Below are 24156 nucleotides of genomic sequence, written 5' to 3'. Positions count from 1 at the left end.
CGCCGCCTGCTGGTCAGACGCCTGAACTTCATGTGGCAGGACTGACAGTGGCCAAGTCAGGTGAGCTCCACCATGAAGACCCCACGTCAGAGATTCTGCTACAAGAGGAAAGAAATCAGTCGCCGAGGCCCAGAGGTGATGGAGGATCTTTTCCCAACAGCCAATCAGCCAAGACAGACACTGCCCCCAACGAAGCTCTGTGTTCACAGCCGCCTGACGGCAGGAACGTAGCCAAAGACGAACGGTTATTGTCCGTTGGGACATCTGCGAGGACAAGCCCAGCCCTGGAGGACGACTGTCCTGTCCTGAGCAAACAGAAACCGAGTGAGGGCCTGACCCGCGTTGCCCGCTCGGAACACGAGGTCTGGGACACCTTTGAGTTCTCTTTATCCTCGGTGTCCGATTGGGACACCCGGGGCGACATCAAAATCAGTGAGAAAAGGGAGAGCGGGGGGCATGTCTGGGCCTCGACCGGTGATGTCTCCTCGTCGCAAGAACCTTTGAGCCCGGATGAGTCGTTCAGGGAGTCGGCCTGGGCTCAGCCGTGTGAGCAGGTGGTTACCGGGGCCGTCGCTCCCCAGTGTTCTAATGGTCCGTATTACACGTTGAGTCAGACACCGAACAGCCTTCCCTCAGAAACGCCAATTAACAATCAAACGATGGAGCGACTTCCTGACGTCCCCAAATTCCAGTACTGCCCGTGGCAGGAGCTGGAGGTTAGGGTCAGCCACGTGATCGACCCACAACATTTTTACATCCAGCATTGTGGCCGCGACCTGCCAGCGCTGATGAGGGAATTAAAGTGAGTCCATTGGAGAATCTTCCACCCACCCGCTCAATGCTGATGCCACCCCACTTAATAATAATAATAATAATAATCCTTGCAGTTGACATAGCTCCTTATCACGTCGTCGAGACGTCTCAAAGCGCTTCATAGAATATATTGTAAAGTGAATTGACTGTGTATTTTGTGGGCGAAACACGGCAGCCAATTGCGCACAGCAGCGTCTCCACAAACAGTCGGGGATCGAGTGACTTCATTTTTTTTGGGGGGGGAAGAGATTATTACCCCTGGAAAGCGATCCGCCAGTCCACTAATAACCGGGTTCCTGCTTACTGCTGGGTAAACAGAGGCTTGCGTGCGGAGTAAGGAAACTTGCCTAAGGTTTCGCCTGATCCGCCCGGGAATCAAACCCGGGGCCTCTCGCTTTGCTTGTGAGGTGAGCGCGCTAACCACTACGTCTATGGTTTTCACAGCGCCGAGTGCTCCTGGAGCTGTGACAAGTTGGCCTGTCTCCCCTCGATCGGCTGCTGTGTGAGCGCCTGGCTCCCGGACACCAGTCTGTGGTACAGGGCTCGTGTGGTCTGCGTTGTGGTACTCAAAGCGGCCACTGGAGACGACACGGACACAGACTACGCCGAAGGTCAGCTGGAAAACTCGGCAGCCAAAGTGTGAAGCAGTGTGTCGTTTGAGGCATAGTGTAAAATGCTGTTCATAAACCACTATATGTCTTAATGATCTCTAAGTCATCCCATTTACATGGGGGGCTATAGTGGGATACAAACAGGAGGAGACCTGTTCCGCCATTCTACAATGTCATGACTGATCTGCACTCAACTCCAATTACCCGCCTTTGCCCCATATCCCTTGATTCCCTGACCTAACACACATCTATCCACCTCAGTCTTGAAAACGTGAAGGAGAGAGCGCACGAGATACTCTTAACAATACAATTAGTGTTTCTCTCAGTGAGTCGTCTGTTCATCTGAGCCGCAGATGAATCCATCGACAAATAAAACCGTTGACTCTTTTTTTCTGTTTAGCAGAGGAAGCCGGCCCGGTTATGTTGGAATTGCTGTGCGTGGACTACGGATTCTCTGTTTGCCTCCCGTTCGATTCCCTAAAATATCTTAATCCAGCACTCCGTGCCCTGCCCCAGCAAGCCCTGCTCGTGTCTTTAGCAAATGTGAGTGAGAGAGAGGGAGTGAGTCGCTAAGCTGCGAGTCTTAGGAAAGCATTGCGTGTGGGTTTTACAGCGTGTGAATTCACACAGTCACTACACTTTAGCTCGCACGTGCGGTGAAGCGCTTGGAGGCATCCTCCCAATGTGAGAGGCGCTGTATTAAATGGCGACGTTGTTGTTGTAAAGACGCCTTGTTTTTACAATATCTTAAAAAGTGTTAGGTAAGGGACAGTTTTTTTAGATTTTGGTTTCGTTGGGGACCTGTATGTTGGGGGCGGAACTGCAGATAATCGGCCCTCAGATTATTCTTAAACAAACCTGGTCACTCAATCCACGGCTGTTTGTGCGGGACGCTGCTGTGCGCAATTGGCTGCCGCGTTTCGCCCACAAAGTACAGGGTCACTGCACTTTACAGTATATTCTGTGAAGCGCTTTGAGACGTCTGGAAGACGTGATCTCGTATCAAATGCACGGAATAGTATTGTGTAACCTGTGGAGCGCTTTGATTTTGATCGCTATCAAGATGTCACGTTGGTTCTCGTATCAGATTTCTGTTGCCTTGTTCAACAACAAGATCAATGATAGGGTCTGTTTCAATCCCCCCCCCCCCCGGGGCAGGTTTCTCCGCTGGGGGGTCGGGTCTGGTCCAGGCTGGTGGTCGGCTGGTTCAGGAATACTGTGGAAAACAGAACTTTCTTTGCGAGGTTTTACCCGGATTCGGACAGGATGGTGGTGGAGCTCTTCAGCGACAGGGGAAAAATCGGGATTGTGAGGTACTCCAGAGAATTTTCACTTTATTAGTAATAATACCTTTCATGTCGGGAAAACATTTCAAAGCGCTTCACTGGGTTTTACTGTAAAGTGTAGTGATTGTTTATTTGGGTTTTCCACCCAGTCTGAGATTGTGGAACCATTTTGTCTTAAAATAAATTTAAGTTTTGTGGATAAATCGGATGGCTTTTCCCGGGGGCTAATAATCCCTTAAAAATAATAATGACAATTGGGTCATTCAATCCACGACTGTTTGTGGGGACGCTGCTGTGCGCAATTGGCTGCTGCGTTTCGCCCACAAAATAAACAGTCACTACACTTTACAATATATTCTGTGAAGCGCTTTGAGACGCCCCGAAGACATGATAAGGCGCTATATCAAATGAGAGGGTTATTATAAATACTGGGTTGGATTGGTTGGGGCAAATGGGCTGTTTGTGTGTGTGTGTTGCTCCGTGGAAATCCATAATAATAATGATAAGATGTAACTATCATCTCCAGGAGAGGAAGCAAGCTTTCCCAGAGGCTGGTGGAGGCCGGCATTGCAACACACTCGGACACTTGTTGTGGTGAGTTCTTGCGGTCAGTGGAGTTATCAGTGGCCTCGTTTAGCATCGATCCCGTTGACTAAATCCTGTTGCAGTTTGTGCCAACCATGTGTAAAGCAGATGTGTCCCGAGGGAATTACCAAATGGTGCCAAGGTTCCCAGAGTCATCGGCTGACACAGCTTTTGCAAAGATTTTACAAAGAAGGTACAGCACCCAAAGAGGCCATTCAGCCTAACCAGTCCATCCAGTGTTTATACTCCACACAAGTCTCCCTCCTCCATCGCTTACTCTCTCTCACAACCTTCACTTCCCCTCTCCCTCATGTCGAGGTCTGGCTTCCTCTTATTTTAGTCAGTTGGGTGTCTGATAAAAGCGGAAACCCTTCACCAGGGTTAAGAGTATCCAATTTGAATACATCTACACTATCTATTTCATTAGGCAGTGAGTTCCACACTCTCACTGCCCTCTTGGGTGAAATAGTTCATCTTAAATTCTCCGTTAGATCTCCGACTCGCTATCTTATATTTGTGACCCCCTGGTTACAGACTTACCAACCAGTGGAAACAGCCACAAGTGAGATATGTTGATCTCATTGAACCCCGGCTTGAGTTGTGAGCTGATCTGTACCCACGCTCTCTGTGGCACGTGTCGTTGGGTTCCCCTTGTGTAATTATGTAGTGATTTGTTTGAGTGATTTGTCCATGTTTATGATGAATGTGTGTGCGATTTGAGATTTCTATTCTTTTAAAAAACCTAAGAATATTTTTGTCTTGTTTAAAGTCTCGCCTAAAGTTGGAGCCAGTATCCCTCTGCAGTGGAAACAGCGGCTGGTAAAGTACCTGATCCAACCAAATAACGTGAGAAAATAATAAGGTAAATAATATTCACTGAATAGCAACCCACTCAGTGACAATGCATTAAATGTCACAATGTCGTCTGGGTTCCTTGACATATTATTATTACATTGAACTGAATTCTTACACTACAGCAACAGGTGTATCTGGGAAAATCTGAGTTGAATATGAAACAATAGATTGTATTGCCACGTGGAGGGGGAGGGGAGCAAAGTGGAGGCCAACTCATTTCATAGCAGGAATTAGTAATATCAAATAATCCTTGTGTTTGATACAGCGCTCTATCACATTGTTGAGACGTCTCAAAGAGCTTCACAGGATATACTGTAAAGAGACTTGACTGTATATTTTGGGGGCAGCCAGTTGCGCACAGCAGTGTCACACAAACAGCCGTGGAGTGAGTGACCACATTTTATTTGGGGGATTTGTTGGCCAGGGCATCAGAAGAAACTCTCGGGGAATTATGGATTTATGTGTATTTTTTTAGTTGCCAAGTGGATCAGCCGATTGGAGAGTGAGGGTCCTGCTGCTGTACAGAGGACGGGAGTGGGAGGGAGTTCACAGTGGATTGGGAGGGTCCTGTTAACTAGGGATCAGAGCGGTGCTTTGTGTGTTCCTGCTGGCTGAGCCCATCCAGATGTTTGGAGGCCGGGCCTTGTGCCAGTGTTATGTAACTCGGCATTGCGTGTATCAGCGCGTGCTGGTGTTGTTGGCTGAGCCGCTCTGACCATTCACTGGGACCGGAATTGACAACAACTGGCTTATTCTTGTCCGCCTTGTTTAGCTCCATTGTCAGCTCAGCTCTGAAGTTAGCGGGTCATTTTGTGAATGAAGGTCGACCGAGTGCTTTTTCACTGCTCTCCAATCGCGCTGTAAAAGCGGCCCAAATCCGCTTGTTTCTCTGTCTCGGGCGTGTTTTATTGCCTGGATGGAACTGATATCCTCGAACGCCGCTGAAAGTAGCTGCAGTATTTGAGTTTCAACAACAACAGCCACAACAAAGGACATTTACACGGTGCCTTTCACGTCGGGAGGACGTCCCAAGGCGCTGGGCAGTCAAGGAATTTCACCCGACCTGAGGGTTGGGATCAGGAGGGGTGGAGGGCAGGAAGGGTGGGAGTAGGAGGGTGACCGAAGACGTGGTCGAAGAGGAGGATCTTGAAACAGGCCTTGAAGGAGGCAAATGAGCGAGCGAGACCAAGGGACTGTGAGTCGCAGTTCCAAAGGGTGGGGGCAGAGAGGCTGAAGGCCTGACCCTGATGGTGGGGTTAGTAGGGAGAGGACATGGCGCAGGACCGAGACCCCTGAGCGGAGGGAGCGCACGGTTTTGAAGGAAACTTTGCGTTATTGGTTGCCCTGAGGCCTCCCCTCCCTCCTCTCGCTGCCTTCAAAACCCTCTATTTTTTTTTAAAAAAATCCTCACGAACATGCTTTTGAAGAGGTGACTGTTTAGTGAGAGCTAAGGCATCCAGCTATGAAATTCATTCACTGAGTCAGTATTGCATCAGCTATTTGGTGTCTGGCATTTCTTCTCCCATCAGCGAGTTTCAAGTGGCTTTTCATTTGTCTGGCGAGAAACTTTGGAGACAGGAAGCTTTTAAAATATGCCTGTTAATGCATTACAGATGGTGGAGATGTTTCCCTGCCTGTGCTCTCTCTTCCTGCTCCACCGTATCAAACTTAACTAAGAAGGTTCCTCGGGTTAACGTGGCTGCCCTGTTCAGGACCGTGCTTCTGAGTGTAGGAACGTTCTGCTCCAGTGTTCACGCGCTGATGTCATTTTTGACCGACCGATTCTCTGACCGGCCGTTGCAATAGAGTAAGGAGGTTGCGTCATCCAGACTTGGCTGAGAGAGAGGGAGTTACATGGGTTTAACTTTGAGGGGAATTATTTTAAGGACATCAGAATCTGTTGGCGAAAGAAGACCAAAGTCCATCCAGTTTGCCTTCCACCATCCTGGCAGGCAGTCACTTTGACATGTCGTGTCCCAAACTATGCACTGTATCCCCAGACAAAGTGGTGCTTTCTGAAGGCACAAGTGAAATCCCGAGACTCCGGGGGTTGCGATGTGCGCTCTTCTCTCTAGAATCTTCCGAAACATATGGTTTAAACCTATAAACAAGAAGTCAGAGAAGCACAAACTCTAATGGATTCTCTTCTCTGATCCACTACAAGTGGTGACTTGTTTTTTTATTTTAAAAAATTGCACCTTTGATTTGACCATTATTCTGGCTAGGGAGTAAAAGCCAGCGTTAATAATAATAATTAATAATAATCATAATAGCAATAACAATAGCAATAGCAATGCTATTAATCTTCAACCATGACGGCTTAGAATTGCAGAAAATTCTTGAATTTGAGTCTTAATTTGGAGTCTGGGTTTCCTCTGTTCTTAAAGAAGCTCAAGACTCAGTTTGAGAATTTGGCCCCAGTTTTACAGGGTCTCGTATTTTACCGCAAAGTGGCCTCACAGACTGACACTGGGTGGAATTTCGGGATTCGGAATTCTTCTGTGTGACATTTTCCAAAACATAGGGGGTGGGAAGTAGACATCCAAACGTCTCAAAACGCTTTACAGGATTTAGGGTACAGTCTAGTGACTGTATGTTAATAATAATCCTTGCATTTGGTACAGCGCCTTATCACGTTGGAAGGACTTCTCAAAGCGCTTCACAGGAGCGACCGTGTGCATTTGTTCCACGAACAGCCGTGGAGCGAGCGACCAATTTTATTTGGGGGGATTGTTGGCCAGGAAACTGGGAGAGAGAGAGAGAAACTCCCTTGTCTTTTCGAATAGCGCCCACGGAATCTTTATCGTTCACCTGAACAGGCACAGACGGGGCATCGGTTTAACGTCTCATCTGAAGGACGGGCAGGTGAAGGATGACACCTCCATAAATGTAGCCCCAGCCCCTGTGCTGTAACGTCAGCCTAGACTAGGATCTCAAAGTCCTGATTGTGGGACATGAAACCACAACCTTTGACTCGGAGACGAGAGCCCCCCCCTCCCCCCAATACTGAGCCAGGTGACACTGACCTAATTATTTATTTACTAGTTGCAATCTTTCTGATCAATACGCCATAGAATGAGTCACATTCTTCCGCCGCTGGATGCATCGGACGCTCGGAGACGAGTTTCCCCTTCGCAGACCGGGCTCCAGCTGCAGTAAAACCGCCAGTAAGACCCCGTTCTGGGTGAAGGGTGAGAGGGGGCGACATGGACGGTGACATTGAATGCCGCCTTGTGGCTTCGTGTGCCTATTGCACATCCACCGGCTTGAACCCGGGCCAAAAAAGAACCTGATTCCCTACATCAGGATTTTTATACGGTATAATCCAACGAGCAATCTCTGGTAACCTCTGAGAAGAATCCCGTTGGGGTTCAGGACGGACAAATTACCGAACGCCGGTTTGGTGGCTTTGTGAAAATCACTCTCCGTGCCTCCTACACTCTTAATATCACAAACTGGAGCCTGGAGCGCAGTACAGAGCACAGGGTGCAGCTCTGTATTTAGCTTGCAGTGTATTGTTAAATCTAAATATTACAATATATATTTTACAGTATATCCTGTGAAGCGCTTTGAGACGTCTCAACCAAGTGAGAAGGCGCCGTATCAAATGCGAGGATTATTATTATTATAACCTTCGCAGTGGCATGGAACTTGTATTTATACTGTTGACCACAACAGAGCTGTTGGCTGGGAGGTGTGTGTGTGTGTGTGTGTGTAGAGCTGCCCTTTGCTGTTGATACACCAGAGCAGCAGTGAGTGAGCCACAAGACTGTGTCTTGAACTTTCCAGCAAGGGCTGGGACCGACGACAGAGAGTGTGTGTAGGTGTGTTTCCTGACAATAGCAACAGTGTCTCCCAACGCTCTGTGGCCACCACTCGCGACGCAACTTGGCAAAGTGAATAGAGGATGACATTCAGCATCACAGTCCTCGCTCGGCCTTGACGTCAGTCGTTGCATTGACGGCAGCGAGTGAGAGACCGCCCCATCGGGGCATCTTCTGCGGCCTCCCACGCAAGACCTTTGACGGTCGCAGTGACTCAGGTTCTCGTCAACCGCGCCCTTCTGCTGCCGACGGGTGACGGTGAAAGGTCAACATTGCGGGGGGGTCCTGTGGTGGAACGGAAGGCGTTAAGCAACGATCTGTTTTAATGAAAATAATTCAGTTTGCACGATTGAGGTTCAGACCAAAAAAAGGGTTCGTCTCACGCTCCCAGAGAACCTCTCCAGCCATCCCCACATTACAGCATCAGCACTTTCTTATATAATAATAATAATCCTGGCATTTGATACAGCGCCTTATCACGTTGTTGAGACGTCTCAAAGCGCTTCACAAGATATGCTGTAAAGTGAATTGACTGGTATTTTGTGGGCGATCCACTTTAATAAAGAAAATATAAATACAGTATATCCTGTGAAGCGCTTTGAGACATCTCAACGATGTGATAACGTGCTATATCAAATCCCAGGATTGTTATTATCATTATACCTTAGCGTTTGGCTATGTCTGTAGCCTGACTTGTACACAATGTGTTGGAATGATATTTTCTGCCTCGCCGCCGTCCCTCCCCACCATCACATTCCCACATCGGCAGCAACTGAAGGCGACTCTGAGGAAGATTTTAAATGCATCAAATGGGAGCACAGCTTCCCACAGGCAAACAAAACGACCTCTCACACTCACATCACATGCCGAGTGTTTACCATCGCTGCAAGCACTGAGCTCACTCACATAATGCTCTCCTTATGATGATCCTTGATCATCGCGCCTATAACATCAAAGGCTCCACAGATATTCACTGTCAAGTGTTAGTGGCTGAATATTTGGGGACGAGCAGAGTCTTGGTTATCAGTATCTGACGGCCAATTTCAGTGAGGTATCAGCTTAACTCAGTTAGTACTGTGATCATTCTCACCGCTGAGTCAGAAGGTTGTGGGTTCAAGACCCACATTGAGTCTTTGTACTCATCATCTAGACTAAACACTCCAGTGCAGTGCTGTGGGGGAGCACTGCATTGTCGGAGGTGCCATCCTTCAAATGACACGTTAAACCGAAGCCCCTTTTGGTCACTCAACCCACGACTATCTGTGGGACACGACTGTGTGCAATTGGCTGCCATGTTTCGCCCACAAAATACACAGTCAACCCACTGTACAGTATATTCTGTGAAGTATTTATCACTCAAGGTGCTATGTCAAATGGAAGGATTATTATTATTATAGTGACTGAGTTTGCAGGCAAATTCTTAAATCATCTTAAATATTAAACGGCTGAATTTTCTTCCTTGGGTTCCACGGTTGTGAGTGAAAGGACACAATCGCGAGGTGTGTTGTGGGGAAGGTCCCTTTCTCCACTGCCGCCCGATCCACCACTTTCATCTTTGCAATTTTTATTTATTTTATTCCACAAGCGCAAAAACTGTGTTCTGACCCCCGCAGGAGATTTGATTTTGTGCCGAGCAGCTGAACAAAATGAGAAGATATTCAAAAAAATTATTCATTTTATATATACGCGTGTGTGTGTGTGTGTGTACTTTTTTTTTTGTCTTAGAAGTTCGAAATGTGTTCAAGAAAACTTTGGTTCTCCTGGGATTGCTCGCAAACGAAGAATGCAATTACCAGAAGCATTGGATAAGGAATAGGATTGGGGGAGGGTGGCGGGTGGGGGGAGAAAGAAGGAGGAGAAATTGTTTAATTAGAGTGTTCATTTCCCTCAAAACACGGTACATTCATGCGGTGGAGAAAGGGGAACGTGGGTTAGAGAGAGAGAGAGAGAAAACAATGGATAATGGGCGCATGCTGCTTCTGTGACTTCAGTACACAGATTCCTTTATCTGGTGTAGGTGGGCATGAAGGGGTCGGAACTGAATACTGTTTTGTTAGCGAAATAAAAGGAATCCTTGTGGTGGGGATGTTATATGTAGAACGTCGCAGGCCATATGATCGGCAGTCAGAAAAAGGCGCTGGGTTGATGCTGACACGGAAGAACCGAGAGACGGAGAGACTTGATTTCTAGCTGTTGGCGTTCCTTCCAGACTTCGAGGGGAGATGAACTGGCAGGGCTTCTATGCGGTTCTGATCGGGGTGAACAGGCACTCCACTGGCATCGGCAGGATCTGGCTCTCTGTGCTGTTCATCTTCAGGATCATGGTGCTGGTGGTGGCTGCGGAAAGCGTCTGGGGAGACGAGAAGACGGGCTTCACGTGCAACACCCAACAGCCGGGCTGCAACAGTGTCTGCTACGACCAGTTCTTCCCCATCTCCCACGTCAGGCTGTGGTCCCTGCAGCTGATCATGGTGTCCACGCCCGCCCTACTGGTGGCCATGCATGTGGCTCACAAACACCATGTGGACAAGAAGCTCTTTCGGCTCAAGCAGCTGTCGGGTCAGTCTGTGGGCGAGAAGGACATCGAGCACTTGGCGAGGAGGAAGGTGCACATCACAGGCTCCTTGTGGTGGACGTACGTGATCAGCGTGATCTTCAGGGTCATCTTCGAGGCGGCGTTCCTCTACATATTCTATCTCATCTACCCCGGCTTCAGGATGATCCGCTTGGTCAAGTGCGACGCTCCGCCGTGCCCCAACACCGTGGACTGCTTCGTGTCCAGACCCACCGAGAAGACCATCTTCACCATCTTCATGCTGGTGGTGTCCGGTGTTTGTGTGCTGCTCAACATCGCCGAGGCGGGCTACCTGATCTTCAAGGCTTGTCTGAGACAGTTTCAGAAAGACGAGCCTCGGCCGGGCAAAAGTACCTTTTACGGACGTAAGTTTGCACAGTTCAAGGCCAGCGACATAAACGATTTTCTGTCCGATCACAGCGCCACTTATCTGAAAAACCACAGAATGAACGGTATTAAGAAAGATGCCATTGACCAAAATATGTGCAGAACCTCTTGATATTAAAGGGACAGTGCCCCCATCCTCCTCCCCCACCCCCTTCCCCTCCACCCTCCCCCAACCCCCCCCCACCACCCACTCGCTCCCCACCCACCCCATTGTGTAAGCAAGCCCTTGCCTGTTCCTATTGGACCCGTTCAACTTAAATGGCTCCACCTCCACTTTGCTCTGACTATTGTGTGTGTAAAACAACAACAACAACATTTACATCACGCAGCTCCCCTCCAGATCGGGAGGACTTCCCAAGGCGCTGGACAGTCAGTGATTCGGACCCGAGCTGGGAGTCAGGATCAGGAGGGAGGGAGGGTAGGGGTAGGAGGGTGGTCGAAGGCACGGTCGAAAAGAAATATAAGCTCAGTCACATCCCCCAGATCCAAACCTGCCTTAATCACCTCGCGCTCTGCTCTTTTACCAGTTTCACTGTGACATGCAGCTCACTGGGACAAGGACTGTTTACCCACCACTCGTGTTGTAACGGTCTTCAGTGTAACTCCATAACAAACACACCCATAGACATCAGTGTTTACTTCTTTGTGGGGGTGGGGGCGGAATCTGTCCCAATAGTTTGGGGTTTTAAAATGTACGGATTGCCCTCCCCCACCGCCACTGCGTAAACCTCCGTTAGTTTGTTTATGAACCGAAATTAAACCAAATTAAATTTTGGGATTGAAAATTGACCGAACCCCCAAAAAATCTAGGGGGAGAAGGAACAGGGGAACATTTGCTACCACACTGTGACTGAAAGCTTTACCGCCATATATTTCCTGATTTCACGTAGGAAGGTAGACGGTGGGGAACAGACTGTTGTTGTTGTTGTTGTTGTATGTTGTGTTGTCTAGTTTGTCGCCTCAGCTTGTACGTACACCTGTGACTTCAAGGTGTGTGAGTGTGGAGTTACTTGAACGCCTTCTTGGTTTGCAGACCTTTCTTCCCCCCTCCACTTACTCCCACCCTCCAGAAGAGTGACTGGGCTATGGCATTGGTTTCCTGGCATTTAACTGAGAAGAAAATGGGATAATATAGAATTGTAGAGCATTATAGAATTATTTTAGCACTGAAGGAGGGCCATTGGACTCATTGGCTCTCTGTAAGAGCTGACTTGTTAGTTCCCTGACTTTTTTCTCCCCAACCACTTTTTACACATCCTCATAACCCTCTGTGTGTAAAACAAATTCTTCCTTTGTTTCCTATATCGTATTTTTTTAGAAAAATCTCTGCTTAACTAACTAAACCACTGCCATGCCTCTTTGGTCAACTGGATGCTAATTAGCTATAAATGGAGAATAGCAGGTAAACTGTTGACCAGCGTTGCTCAAATGGGAAAATGTGATGGAGGGAGGGAGAGAGGGAGGCTTGGATTTTGGATTGCAAGCCAGATATGCTGACACACATTCACAGGCCAGTTCAGAATATAGAAGAAGCCAGAGCCTGATGGAATGTCTCCACTAAAGTCTTTGGACAATTTCAGAGGCTTCACGCGTGTTATACTCACCATGTGCCTCGGTTGCATAACAACTTATCAACAACTCAGTGGTTAGAGCACTCGCCTCACAAGCGAGAGGACCCGGGTTTGATTCCTGGGCGGGGCAGAACCTTAGACAAGTTTCCTTACTCCACACGCCTCTGTTTACGTAGCAGTAAGTAGGAACCCGGATGTTAGTTGATTGGCGGATCGCTTTCCATGGGTAATAATCCCTTCACAAAATAAAATTTGGTCACTTAATCCACGACTGTCTGTGGGACGCTGCTGTGTGCAATTGGCTCTGCATTTTGCCCACAAAATACACAGTCAATTCACTTTACAGTATATTCTGTGAAGCGCTTTGAGACGTACCCGAGCGCGGGATAAGGTGCTGTATCAAATGCGAGGATTGTCATTATAATTATTATGCAGCAGTGCTGTGTGGATTTGCTTGGCAGAGGAAACAAGGAGAAAACAGGAATATTTTTGTTCCAGGAAATTTGGAAGACCGAATGGTATTCCCACTAAAGAGTTGTTAGTATTACTATAGTATTCACATGCAGAAATATCTGGCTCACAATCCGCACGCATTCTTCATTGACGCTTTAACCCCTCGTTGTCCTGTTTATAGCGTGTTTTTGTGTGTCTGAAGAGAGGAATGGAGGCTTGGGAGACCACGATCCCTCATGGCTGCCCTTTCACATCCAAGTGAAGTGAACTTTAGACTTTTGCATTGGAAAAAATAATTTAATTCGACATCACAATGAGCTGTAATGTCAGGCGGCCTCCTGTGCTGGGATGGATTTTTGACAGACTGTGTTACACCCTAAATGGGAGATGTTTAGATCCTCAGACAGTGGAGGTTCCTGTTTATACCACAACTGAGCACATATATGACTGAGTTCTTGACCTCACTTGTCCTTCACTAGCTCAAGGTTGCTGCTCCATGTCCATCCCCCATTCCCCCTCTCCCTCGAATGTGTTTAACATCGAGGGCATCTCACTTTGGTTCCGTCACTGAATACCCAACGATGGGGGAAGTTGGGGGTCGAGGTGGGGGGGGGGAGGAGCTGCTTTTGACTTTAGTCCCTGCATCTTACCTTCCCAACTCTCCATATCTCTGTTCATTCGAGTATCTGCATGTACGTTTGTCATTGTCTGTTTTAAAGGTATTGATTGACTTTTAGATATGTACGTCTGTAAGTGATAAGGTGTCATTACCTGCTGACTCTTTACGAGACTCTTACACTCAAACCTTAGCCTCTCCTCACCCACCCCACCCTATCCCACCCCTCACCACCCTATTCCACCTCACCCCATCGTATCCCACCCCATCGAATCCCACCCCTCCCTATCCCACCCCAACCTATCCCATCCTATCCCGCCTGACCCTATCCCATCACACCCCATCGAATCCCACCCTATCCCATCCCACCTAAAGTTGGGGGTTGTTGACTGTTGACTCTTCGATGTTGTATTTGGAAAATTGAAAAAAAAATAAACGATTGCAATTTTTTTAAATGATCGTGCGAGGCCCCGGTGCTGGCTGGGCGTCTGTGCTGATTTATCATCGCCCGAGAAACTCCGGCTTAACGTTAACTAAATTATTATCTCCCCAAATAACAGGGAGTCGGTCTGATTGGCGCTCGGTACATCTTGAATGACCTGTCTCTTTGTGGTGGATGCTGAATACAGTCAGACCCCTGGTATATCGCGTTTAGGTCCATAAACACAGACCCCGGGTTATAATGAGAGGTAATACAGCACGGCTGCTGGTCAGTGCTCTAGGGTCAGCAGGTCACCAACCATGTCACCAAACTGCGCAGCGCAGGAAGTCCACCGCCTCTCTGCCAAGCCTTTCCAAAGGTTACTGAGACACCAGGAGCCTCGATGCCTGGATGTACCACACGCCCAGTGTATACTGTGTTCGCTGTGCAGTGTCTAAACATACCTCAATGTTCATCTAGGCTGATGCTCCAATGAAGTGCTCGGGGGGAGCTTGCTGCATTATCGAAGGTACTGTCCTTTGCATGAAATGTTAAACCAAGGCCCTGACTGCTGGTTCAGATGGAAAAGAGAAGGAAGTTTCTCTCAGTGTCCTGGCCAACAATCTTCCTGTTAAACTGGTGGCTTCACCTCATGTCTGTTTTTTAGATGCTTGTTGCGTATAAATGAGCTGCCGTGTTTGCCTAGAAATACAGAGTCACTACACACAACATGCGACAGTAATTACTGGCGGCCCGCGACTGTTCTAAATAGTTCTGTCATCCCTTCACTACCAAACTCTAAACTACCGAAACCAGTAAAAGAGAATTTAACACCGCCGAATCCTGCGCTACAAACTCTAATCTCTACCCAACCACACAATACTAGCCTCCAAAAAAAGATAAAGTGTCCTACTATTGCAGATGCCTGAAGACTCCTCCAAAGCTGCAGGATTGATGGTGATGGGAACGCCAGGATTCACAAAGGCAGCTCAGCATTGCCCCTCACCAACTCCAGACTCACCTCCCAACCACTCCCAGGGCCTCTTGTCAACATCACAAGGGTTTCTTCTGTGAGACGCTTGAAAGTATCTTGGGTTGACGTTGAAAGTCAACACTCCTTGTTTCTCATCAGACAATTCAGGTTCCTCTGACTCACTACCCAGGTCAGTGCTCAAGATTTTCCCCATCAGCCATAGACTGTTTCTCTGATTGGCATCAAACGCCTCCATTATCAATAACCAACGGATTTGGACATCAGATTCCTTGAATCGACACCCGAGGCATTCAGTCAACTAATAGTTGTCCTCATAGCTTCTTCTGATGGAGGTTCCTGGAGAACTAGACTGAATCTGGTAACACCCAAGATGTCTTCTTCATGACTTCTTCTATTGGACACTACAAGTCCCATCTCTTCCTCCTCTATAGAGTGACCCTGAGGCTTTCTCCATCTCTAATTGACGTACGACCCCCATCAACACCCTCCTCATTCCCCACCCACATCACCTCCTTTCTGGCAGGATTCGTTCATGTGACAGCAACAAATCATTAATTAAATCGCCCACAAAATACAGTCAATTCACTTTACAGTATATCTTGTTAAGCGCTTTGAGACGTCTTGAAGATGTGATGAGGCGCTGTATCAAATGCGAGGATTATTATTAAATCGCACTGTCATTTTTCAGTAAATCGGTTTGGATTAAAAGTTTGAGTTTGATGGTTTGAGGACGAATTTGGTCCTTCACCAAGTTTTGTTAAAACTTTTTTGAGTCGTGGTCGGTTCTGGTGTTGTCACTGGAGAGAATAAACTTTTGAAATTAATGGTTTAATGGTTCAGTTCTGTGGGAGCGCGAGCAACAACAGTAAATCGCAGCAAGTGACAAAAGGTTAACTGGCACTGGGAGTCGGGTTAAACCATCGGTTGAGTTTTATCTGTTTTATCTTGCCCAGTTGTTCATGTTGATTGGATTTTGTGTGTCTGTGCGTGTGTGCGCGTGTGTTTGTGTGTGTGTGTGTGTCCAAGTTTCAAAGCTTGCATCCGTGGAGTGCTGTAATGTATTGTGGAGTCCTGTAGCGTATTGGTTAGAGCACTCGCCTCGCAAGCGAGAGGACCCGAGTCAATTCACTTTACAGTGTATCCTGTGAAGCGCTTTGAGCCGTCCGGAAGACTTGACAAGGCATTATATCAAATACAAGGATTATTATAGATATGTGGCCTCTCCCATTACTTGAATTTGCCTACTGCTGAGCGAAAGGAAAGAGTAAATAGATAGAAATTACAGACTGAAGGAGGCCATTTGGGCCTTTGAACCTATGCTGGTGACAGCTTTTCCCTATAGGAGCCATCTTCTCTCATCCCAATTCCCTGCTTCTTTGAAGCAGAGCTGAAAACGTACATCAACTCTCAATTACTTAAGTGTTTTTTTATGTGACCTCGCGCTCATGTGAGTTCAAATCTCCTCGCAGAAACCCTTTAAGATAAACCAAAGTTAGATCCTAAATCTCCACCCGCCACGTGGTGCTGTCTCTCTACATTCACTAATTTCAAAATTCCGTGACATTTTGTTGCTAACTATTAATCGAGTAAACTCAGCGTGCTCGTGTGAACAAGTGTGTAACAAGCAGTAATCTAGAGATGTGTCTGTGTGTGAGAGAGAGAGAGAAAGGTAGAACTTCGATTCAATGCAAGTAAAATAGTTTTATTCAGATGCTACTTGAATATTGTTTGGCTGGAAACTGTGTAATATCTGTGCGGAACTAAGTCGAATAAAGTTGACTTTGAGACTTTCCTGAGACTCTTTCAGTGAAATTACAGATTCACTTTAAAAATAAAAAGTATTTTTTTAACATGCATAAAACACATTTTTCTTCTCCTCTCCTGAAAACTCCCTTTTTTTTTGCTTTTCACTATACGTAGGTAAGTTATATACATTTCTTATCAATGACTGCACCTTTAGTAATCTCCATCGTACCCCCCCACCCACCCCCCACCCCACCCCACTCACACACTCACCTCTACCCCGTCTCCAGTTCTATCTCTGTAAAATGCTTTGAGACATTTGAGGCACTGTATATAAAATGCAAGTTGCTGTTGTTGCTGTTCTTTTACTATTCTAGGTGAACAAAAGTATTCTGTGTCCATTCATTTATTCCAGTTGTAAGAAAAACCTTTTGAAAGCGTGACTTTATCGAGTGCAAATAGGACCCAGACAAACACCTCACACGACTCCAGCTGAGCCCAAGCTGTCGAGAAACATGAGGAACGTGGTCCCTTTAAGATCTCTGTGGGTAAGATATTCCCTGTTTAAGAGGAATACACTGGAATGTGCTGGACCCCAACTAAAGACAGAAATAGACCCTGAGAATTCCTCCAAATGACAATCGAGTCGACTAAGCAAACAATCCGAGCAAAGGACAGGAGCGCTCGCTGGCCTCCAACAAAGGGGATTGAGGTGTCCCACAAACCCAGACTGGTGTGTACACTCTGAGAGTCAATGTGCTTTGAGACGTCTCGAAGACGTGATAAGGCACTATATCAAATGTAAGGAGTATTCTTATTCTTATTATACACACACACACACACACAGACGCAGAGACCAACCTCCCCCCCCACCCCCCCACCACCCTCCTACTTCACCCTACTTCTGAGTTGGGGGGAGAGGGGGAAAGAAAGACACACACAAAGCCAGAGACACACAGACAGAAGCCCCATGGGTCAGTCTCTAGAGCACATTCCAGCCCAGACATTGATTGACTGACCGACTGACAGGCTGACGGGCTGATACCACAGCACAAATCCCTCCCCATCAGTAACACAGACTCTGGTTATATTTAGAAAAGTTCCCGACCCCCGGCTCGATTTACAGCCATTGGCTGGTGCCACTGTCACTCGCAATCCCCCCCCCAACACACGCACAACTTGCCGTCGAAAGACTCGGTTTCAAAGACTCAAACAAACCGACCCAAACAGCTGGGACCAGGTCTGTATTGGTACTTGTGTGTATGTGTGTGTGGGTGTGTGTGTCTCTGTATGTGTATGTGTGCGTGTGCGGTTGTGTGGATGTCTGTCTGTGTATGTGTATTTGTGTGTGTGTGTGTGGATGTCTCTCTCTCTGACTGTGTATGTGTGTCTGTGCCTCTATATTGGCACTTGTGTGTGTCTCTGTGTATATGTCTGTATGTATATATGTATGTGCGTGTATCTGTATGTCTGTGTAAGTATGTATGTGTGTGTCTTTAAAAGCCAGACTCTAAATTAAGACGCCAGATCAGATGAACTAGAGATTGTACTAAATTGGTCAACACTCAATGGTCAGTGTTTGGACTGGAGGAGTGTGTACGTTTGAGCGCATGAGTGTATTTAAGTGCATGGATCTGTATGTGTGTGTGTATCCGTGTGTGTGTGTATCTCTTGTGTGTGTGTATCCATGTATGTTTGTGTTTTGGGAAAGCAAAGAAACTCATAACTTTATTTTCCTAAGTTCAAGACAAGTGGCGTGGTGATACTTTGGAGAAATGTCTGGCAGATTGCCCCCAACATCGTGGCGAGGGTTCGGAAGGCAAAGAAATGTGTGAAGGAGTGAAGAGGTTGGTGTTGGCTTCTCTCTGATCTCTTGTGGTTGATGTGATCTCCAGGTTATTGCTGTCGTCTTCCGTCTCTCCCATTAACTTTGTTGCTCTGTGATATCTGGTACAGGCTGTGGTCACACACTTTACACACACTTTGTTGGGGATATTTTATAAATGGTTAATGATCTTAAAGGGTCATTTCACGGCGACGTGGAGTTTAGATGGGGGGGGGGGATGTGGGGGGAGGGGGACGGTCTGGCTCTATCAGAGAACTTGTATTTAGATGAGTTTGAGAGCCTCGGTTTCCTCTGCGACCCACTAAAATGCTACCAATCTGTCCACTCCCTCTGCTCAGTGGGCACTGACCAGCTCCACGTCACCCACCCAGGGGCCTTCCCCCACCCTGTGGACCTCCATCCCAGACCCCCTTAACCTCCATTGCCTCTTTCAAGGTCCGTCTGAAGACCTTCCACTTTGACCTTGCCTGGAGTGAGGCAACGGGGCCAATGTGGATTTGGTCACAGCGAGGGAGAGAGAGCTGAGGCTCACACAAAATGAATGAGGTCGATAGATTCAGAGCCGATGGTTGGCAGTTCCTGGTATGAGCCGAGCAGGATAGGGTGGTTTATATTTGACGTTCAGTTGAAGGAAGTTAAGGACTTGATGTCTGACTGTTGGGCGGTCGCTCAGGACAGGAGGCGTTGGTGGGGGCGAACAGGAGAGCTGGGCGACAGCAAATGCGAGCAGTGCTTTGCAGTAACGTGACTCATTTTTTAACGTTTACTATGAACCATTTTGCAGAACAATAAACGCTCTCAAAACGGAGTTCAGAGCAGGGCTGAAGGGGGCTGATGATGGCAATTGTGAGGAGATGCTAATCTCACTGCCTGACTGGGAAATGAATCAGAAACACAGCGACACTCAGGACCTCAAACAACCGTCCTATCTGTCAGTCCCAAGACAAAAATAATGAAGTAGGGAGTTTCTCTGGCTCTCTTCCTGGTGTCCTGGTCAACAACCCCTCAGAGAAAAACTGGTCACTCACTCCACACGACTGTTTGTGGGACATTGCCTTGTGCAACTGGCTGCTGCGTTTCGCCCACAAAAATACAGTCACTCCATTTTACAGTATATACTATGAAGCGCTTAGCGATATAACAACAACGTGATAAGGCGCTCTATCAAATGCGAGGATTATTATTATTATGCATTAATAACCCCCAGTCTTGACATGTCAAGCAACTGCCAGGATGGTGGAAGACGAACTAGATGGACCTTGGTCTTCCTTTGTACTTATCAGTAAATTCTTATGTTCTTATCGGTAACTGGGGTTGAGGTACAGATCAGCCATGATCTTGTAGAATGGCAGAACTGGCTCGAGGGGCTGAATGGCCTCTCCCTGTTCCTATGTTTAGCTCTGCTGTTGGAGTGGCTGATTCTCTCCATTGTCTCAGGGCTGATATTCTCATGTGTCCCCCAGGACACAAGCTGGAAACTTCCCTTCCTGGTCATTGTGCTGAAGAGCGGCTGGAAAGGAAACTGTCTGAACCTCGATCCACCGGCCAGAGGCAGGGAAAGAGGCAACATACGACAGGCAAACAGGGCAGAGTTCCATTTATTGTCCATCTGCCTTATTGTCCGCCTCACGACATTTCCCTCTTTTCACGGACAATGTGGAGGCATCTTTCACATCCACCATAGGTCCCATTGTGCTTATTTTTAAAGTTTATTTGAAACTATTTTGGACCTTTTGCTTTTCCGTTTCCGACTTACTTCTGACAGGCAATTCCTCCCTTGGCTCTCCCCATACCCCCACCCCCCACCCTCCCTCCACCCCTTCCTCCTCCAGCTGGAGAGGTAAACAAGATGGTCCAAGCCAAATCCTTACTCAGTTCATTCAGAAAGAGTGACTTTGGGCAGAATTGGCTGTTTCCCTTGGGAGTTGGTTCACTGCTCACAGGGGAGAATCAATTTTTCTATCAGCTCCAGGCTTTTTAACATTGAACCCGTGCCTTCTTGTTGTGGGTCTAAGACCAGACTAGAGCAGCCCCTAACATTGCTGGGAGTCCACACCTTCCGTCAGAACCTCCAGACTTTCCTGGCTTCACGCTTATTTCTCCCAGCATCTTCATTTTATCTCATCCAATGGCATCCGCAAGCGAACAGACAGTATATCTTGGACGGATTGTTGATCCAGGATATTGTGAGAAACTCTCTTCTCCTTTCCATTAACATCGCCGGAATCTTTAACGTCCACCTGAAATATCCCATTGTATATGTGAGAAATTATTTGTTTCTTTTGGGGGTGTGGGAGGGGTGGGGGGGAGGGGGGGAGTATTTGGGGATTGGAAATGTAACGAAATGTAAGCAGTTTCTTACTTTCTTGCATTGTACTGACGAGGCGACTTAGCCTCGGAAGCCTTGGTGGAGCTGGTCAGGAGTAATCAATTCCTTCTCAGTGTCATGTGGCCTGGGTGACGGTTCACGTGACATGAAGGGAGATGTTGTTAACAGGAGGGGTGCACAGGGTGCCCGGGAGGCGATGAATGTTGTGTCTGTGCGACGCTCGAAGGCAGAACGAGGGCAGCGGAACATTGTGACCGAGTCATGTTGGCCTTTGTGATTCCAACCACATAATCCTTCCTTTGTTGTAAATCGATCACCGAGGGCCGCGCTTTCTCCAGTTAGTGACTGATCTCTCGCTTCGCAGACGTGTGGCTCTAATTGCCGTCCTTTCTTATCAAGAAGCAGTTTTGTAGACGCAAAACCTTAGGCAACTTTCCTTTCTCCACACGCCTCTGTTTACCTAGCAGTAAGCAGGAACCCGGTTGTTGGTCGATTGGCGGATTGCTTTCCGGGAATAGTAAGCCCTCCCCCCAAAAAATTGGGGATCACTCAATCCATGACTGTTTGTGAGACACTGCTGTGCCCATCAGGAGAGCAGAGCAGCGCAGAATCCCCTATGGCTCAGGGTAACATTGCATTGTCGATACAAAGCCATTTCACGACATGTCAGCTTCGATACGTGAGTGACTTATCTGAGCTTAACCAAAACGTGTTGCGGGAATCCGCAGTGAATGCTTTCAGCTCGCTTAAGCCCCTCACGACTGGGTCTCTGTTCCCAATCACTCGAGATCGCTTGCTCTGATTGTCCCTGGAATGGATTTTGCTCAGGTTCTGTTCAGGGTAAGACCTCTTATCTCTCTGCACCTCAGGCACTAACTATCCGGCAGCTGTCCTCCAACTCCGATTACCCTGACCGCATTCACGCTTTTATTTTGAAACATACATTTTTTTCCACAATTTTGGTTAAAGTGCCAACTAACCTTTCAGCTGTTTTTTCTCTCCTCTCTTGGTCTTGGTCAGCCACACTCAGAAACCCATCACTGTGTTGCTGAAGGAGTCCTGTAGCGTAGTGGTTAGGGCAGGTTTCCTTACTCCGCACGCCTCTGTTTACCCAACAGTAAGTAGGAACCCGGTTGTTAGTCGATTGGTGGATCGCTTTTCTGGGGGTAATAATCATTTCACTTAATCCACGGCTGTTTGTGGGACGCTGCTGTGCGCAATTGGCTGCTGCGTTTTGCCCACAAAATATAGTCAATTCACTTTACAGTATATTCTGTGAAGCGCTTTGAGACGTCTTGAAGACGTGATACGGCACTGTCTCGAATGCAAAGATTATTATTATTATTTTCCTCGACAGGTTAAAAGCCGGGAAATATGGGAGACTGGAACTTGTTGGAGAAGCTGCTGGACAGCGCCCAGGAACACTCGACGGTGGTGGGGAAGGTGTGGCTGACGACGCTGTTCATTTTCCGTATCCTGGTGTTGGGGGCGGCCACCGAGAAGGTGTGGGGGGACGAGCAAAGCTTCTTCACCTGCAACACCAAGCAGCCGGGCTGCCAGAATGTCTGCTACGACAGGACTTTCCCCATCTCCCACATCCGTTTCTGGGTCCTGCAGATCGTCTTCGTGTCCACCCCAACCTTGGTCTACCTGGGACACATCCTGCACATCCTGCGCCAGGAGGAGAAGAGGCGTCTGAGGGAGAGCGTGAGGGAGAGCCAGGGGCCAACCGGGCAGAACGTCAAGACCCCTAACCTCACCCTCCAGGACGAGCGGGGCAAGCTCAGACTGCAAGGGGCGCTCTTGAGGACCTACATCCTCCACATCATCTTCAAGACCCTGTTCGAAGTGGGGTTCATCTTGGGTCAGTATTACCTGTACGGCTTTGAGCTCAAACCTCTCTACAAATGCAACCACTGGCCGTGCGGCAACACTGTGGACTGTTACATATCTCGACCGACAGAGAAGACCATCTTCATCCTCTTCATGCTCTCCATGGCCTGCCTGTCCCTGCTCCTCAACCTGATTGAAATGTGTCACCTGGGCTACAAGGCTTGCAGGGAGCGGGTGCTGGCGAGACAGGCTGCCGCGTCCCTGGAGAGCGAGCGCAGGGCCAGAAGTTCGGTGGAGAAGATCGCTCCTTGCGCCCCCGCCTACCCCTACTTCGCCAGTCACAGGGGGCCGCAGCTGTACAAGGGGGATTCCAGGTTCAGCCTCGACCCCCCGACTGATTCGGGCTCCCTCTGCCACCCTTACGGCGGCAAAGCGGTGGCCGCCCGGCAAAACCGGGACAATTACGCGACGGAGAGACTGGACGAGAGGCGCCCGGAGCCCACCGCGGATCCCTGCGGCGTCAGCGAGGGCAGCAAACAGAGCAAACACGCCCACTCGGGTGATCTGGCCATCTGAGGCCGTGGGAAAGGTTACAACGGTGGGCAGGGAGAGCCCGCCCGCATATTGACTCTTAAGCGGAGGACAGACCGGTGGACCATGTTTCCTCGATCACCCGACCGTTCAACAACAAGGACAGTTACCCGGAGCCCTTCGCGTGGGGACGACGTCCCAAGGCGCTGGACGGACAGGGGTTTGGGGCCGTACACAGCGGGTTAACAATCCCGAGTGAGGCGCAGCAGAGAAAAGAGGTACAGAAGTAAACCCTCTCGGGGGAAACGGAACCCGCATTGTTATAGGGCGTTACATCATGTCAACAAGTAATAACTTTTGAAGCGTAGTGACTGTTTTTTGTAGCAGAGCGGTCTGGCTGCATCTCCTCTTGGGAAAGCTCACCCCATACAATAGGTGCCTTTGATTGTGTTATATTTTCCAGGGCCAGATCAGTGGGTGCTGAACGCCCCCCCACCCAGTTAATGGATTTCTCCCCCCCCCCCACACCCAATTCTTCTGAGAAAGCTACAGCGCAGGTCTCACAGCAGTGCACATTCTGTCAGCTCCAGACCCTCGGAGCAAATGAAAACTATTTATAAAGTCCACAAATAGAAATATATATATATGTATGTATGTATATAGAGCAAAGTGTCATTGCCAGGAATGAATTGCTGTGTATTTTGAGGGGTTAATTTCCACTGCACAAACAGGCAGCTCGGTATAAATACATAAAACCACAAAAGGCAGGATTCAATTACTGTATTTAACTTTCTGCATTTGACGAGCGAGACATCAGGGCGTGGCTGTCAGACAAGTCCTGATGGATCGTTATTCAGTTTAACCCCCGCAATTCTCTGATCTA

General features: G+C 48.1%; 2 protein-coding genes across 4 annotated transcripts; both read left to right on the top strand.

The window, feature by feature from the left end:
- The first annotated feature begins 9813 nt into the window (after positions 1 to 9813).
- On the top strand, positions 9814 to 15081 carry gjb1a (gap junction protein beta 1a). 3 transcript variants are annotated; one of them, XM_007894095.2, is made up of 3 exons: positions 9814 to 10914; positions 14478 to 14526; positions 14919 to 15081. In XM_007894095.2, exons 1-2 carry the CDS (start codon positions 10197 to 10199, stop codon positions 14480 to 14482), a joined length of 723 nt encoding a protein of 240 aa, XP_007892286.1. In that variant the 5' UTR covers positions 9814 to 10196; the 3' UTR covers positions 14483 to 14526; positions 14919 to 15081. The 3 variants fall into 3 exon arrangements, with proteins under 3 accessions (XP_007892286.1, XP_007892284.1, XP_007892285.1); XM_007894093.2 differs by lacking the exon at positions 14478 to 14526; XM_007894094.2 differs by lacking the exon at positions 14919 to 15081 and having other exon boundaries at positions 14478 to 14580.
- A 2815-nt stretch (positions 15082 to 17896) lies between these two features.
- gja2 (gap junction protein, alpha 2) lies at positions 17897 to 23394 on the top strand. Its single transcript, XM_007894961.2, has 3 exons — positions 17897 to 17974; positions 18476 to 18581; positions 22267 to 23394. Exon 3 carries the CDS (start codon positions 22284 to 22286, stop codon positions 23316 to 23318), a length of 1035 nt encoding a protein of 344 aa, XP_007893152.1. The 5' UTR covers positions 17897 to 17974; positions 18476 to 18581; positions 22267 to 22283; the 3' UTR covers positions 23319 to 23394.
- Positions 23395 to 24156: the final 762 nt, after the last annotated feature.

The sequence above is a fragment of the Callorhinchus milii genome, unplaced genomic scaffold (genome assembly GCF_018977255.1).
Source record: "Callorhinchus milii isolate IMCB2004 unplaced genomic scaffold, IMCB_Cmil_1.0 Scaffold15, whole genome shotgun sequence".
Classification (NCBI taxonomy): domain Eukaryota; kingdom Metazoa; phylum Chordata; class Chondrichthyes; order Chimaeriformes; family Callorhinchidae; genus Callorhinchus; species Callorhinchus milii.
Note: the sequence above shows the minus strand (reverse complement) of the source record. Positions and strands in the feature narration are given on the sequence as shown.

Excerpts from the sequence above, each read along its gene's own strand:
- gjb1a (XM_007894093.2), top strand. The coding sequence starts at position 10,197 with ATGAACTGGCAGGGCTTCTATGCGGTTCTGATCGGGGTGAACAGGCAC.
- gja2 (XM_007894961.2), top strand. The coding sequence starts at position 22,284 with ATGGGAGACTGGAACTTGTTGGAGAAGCTGCTGGACAGCGCCCAGGAA.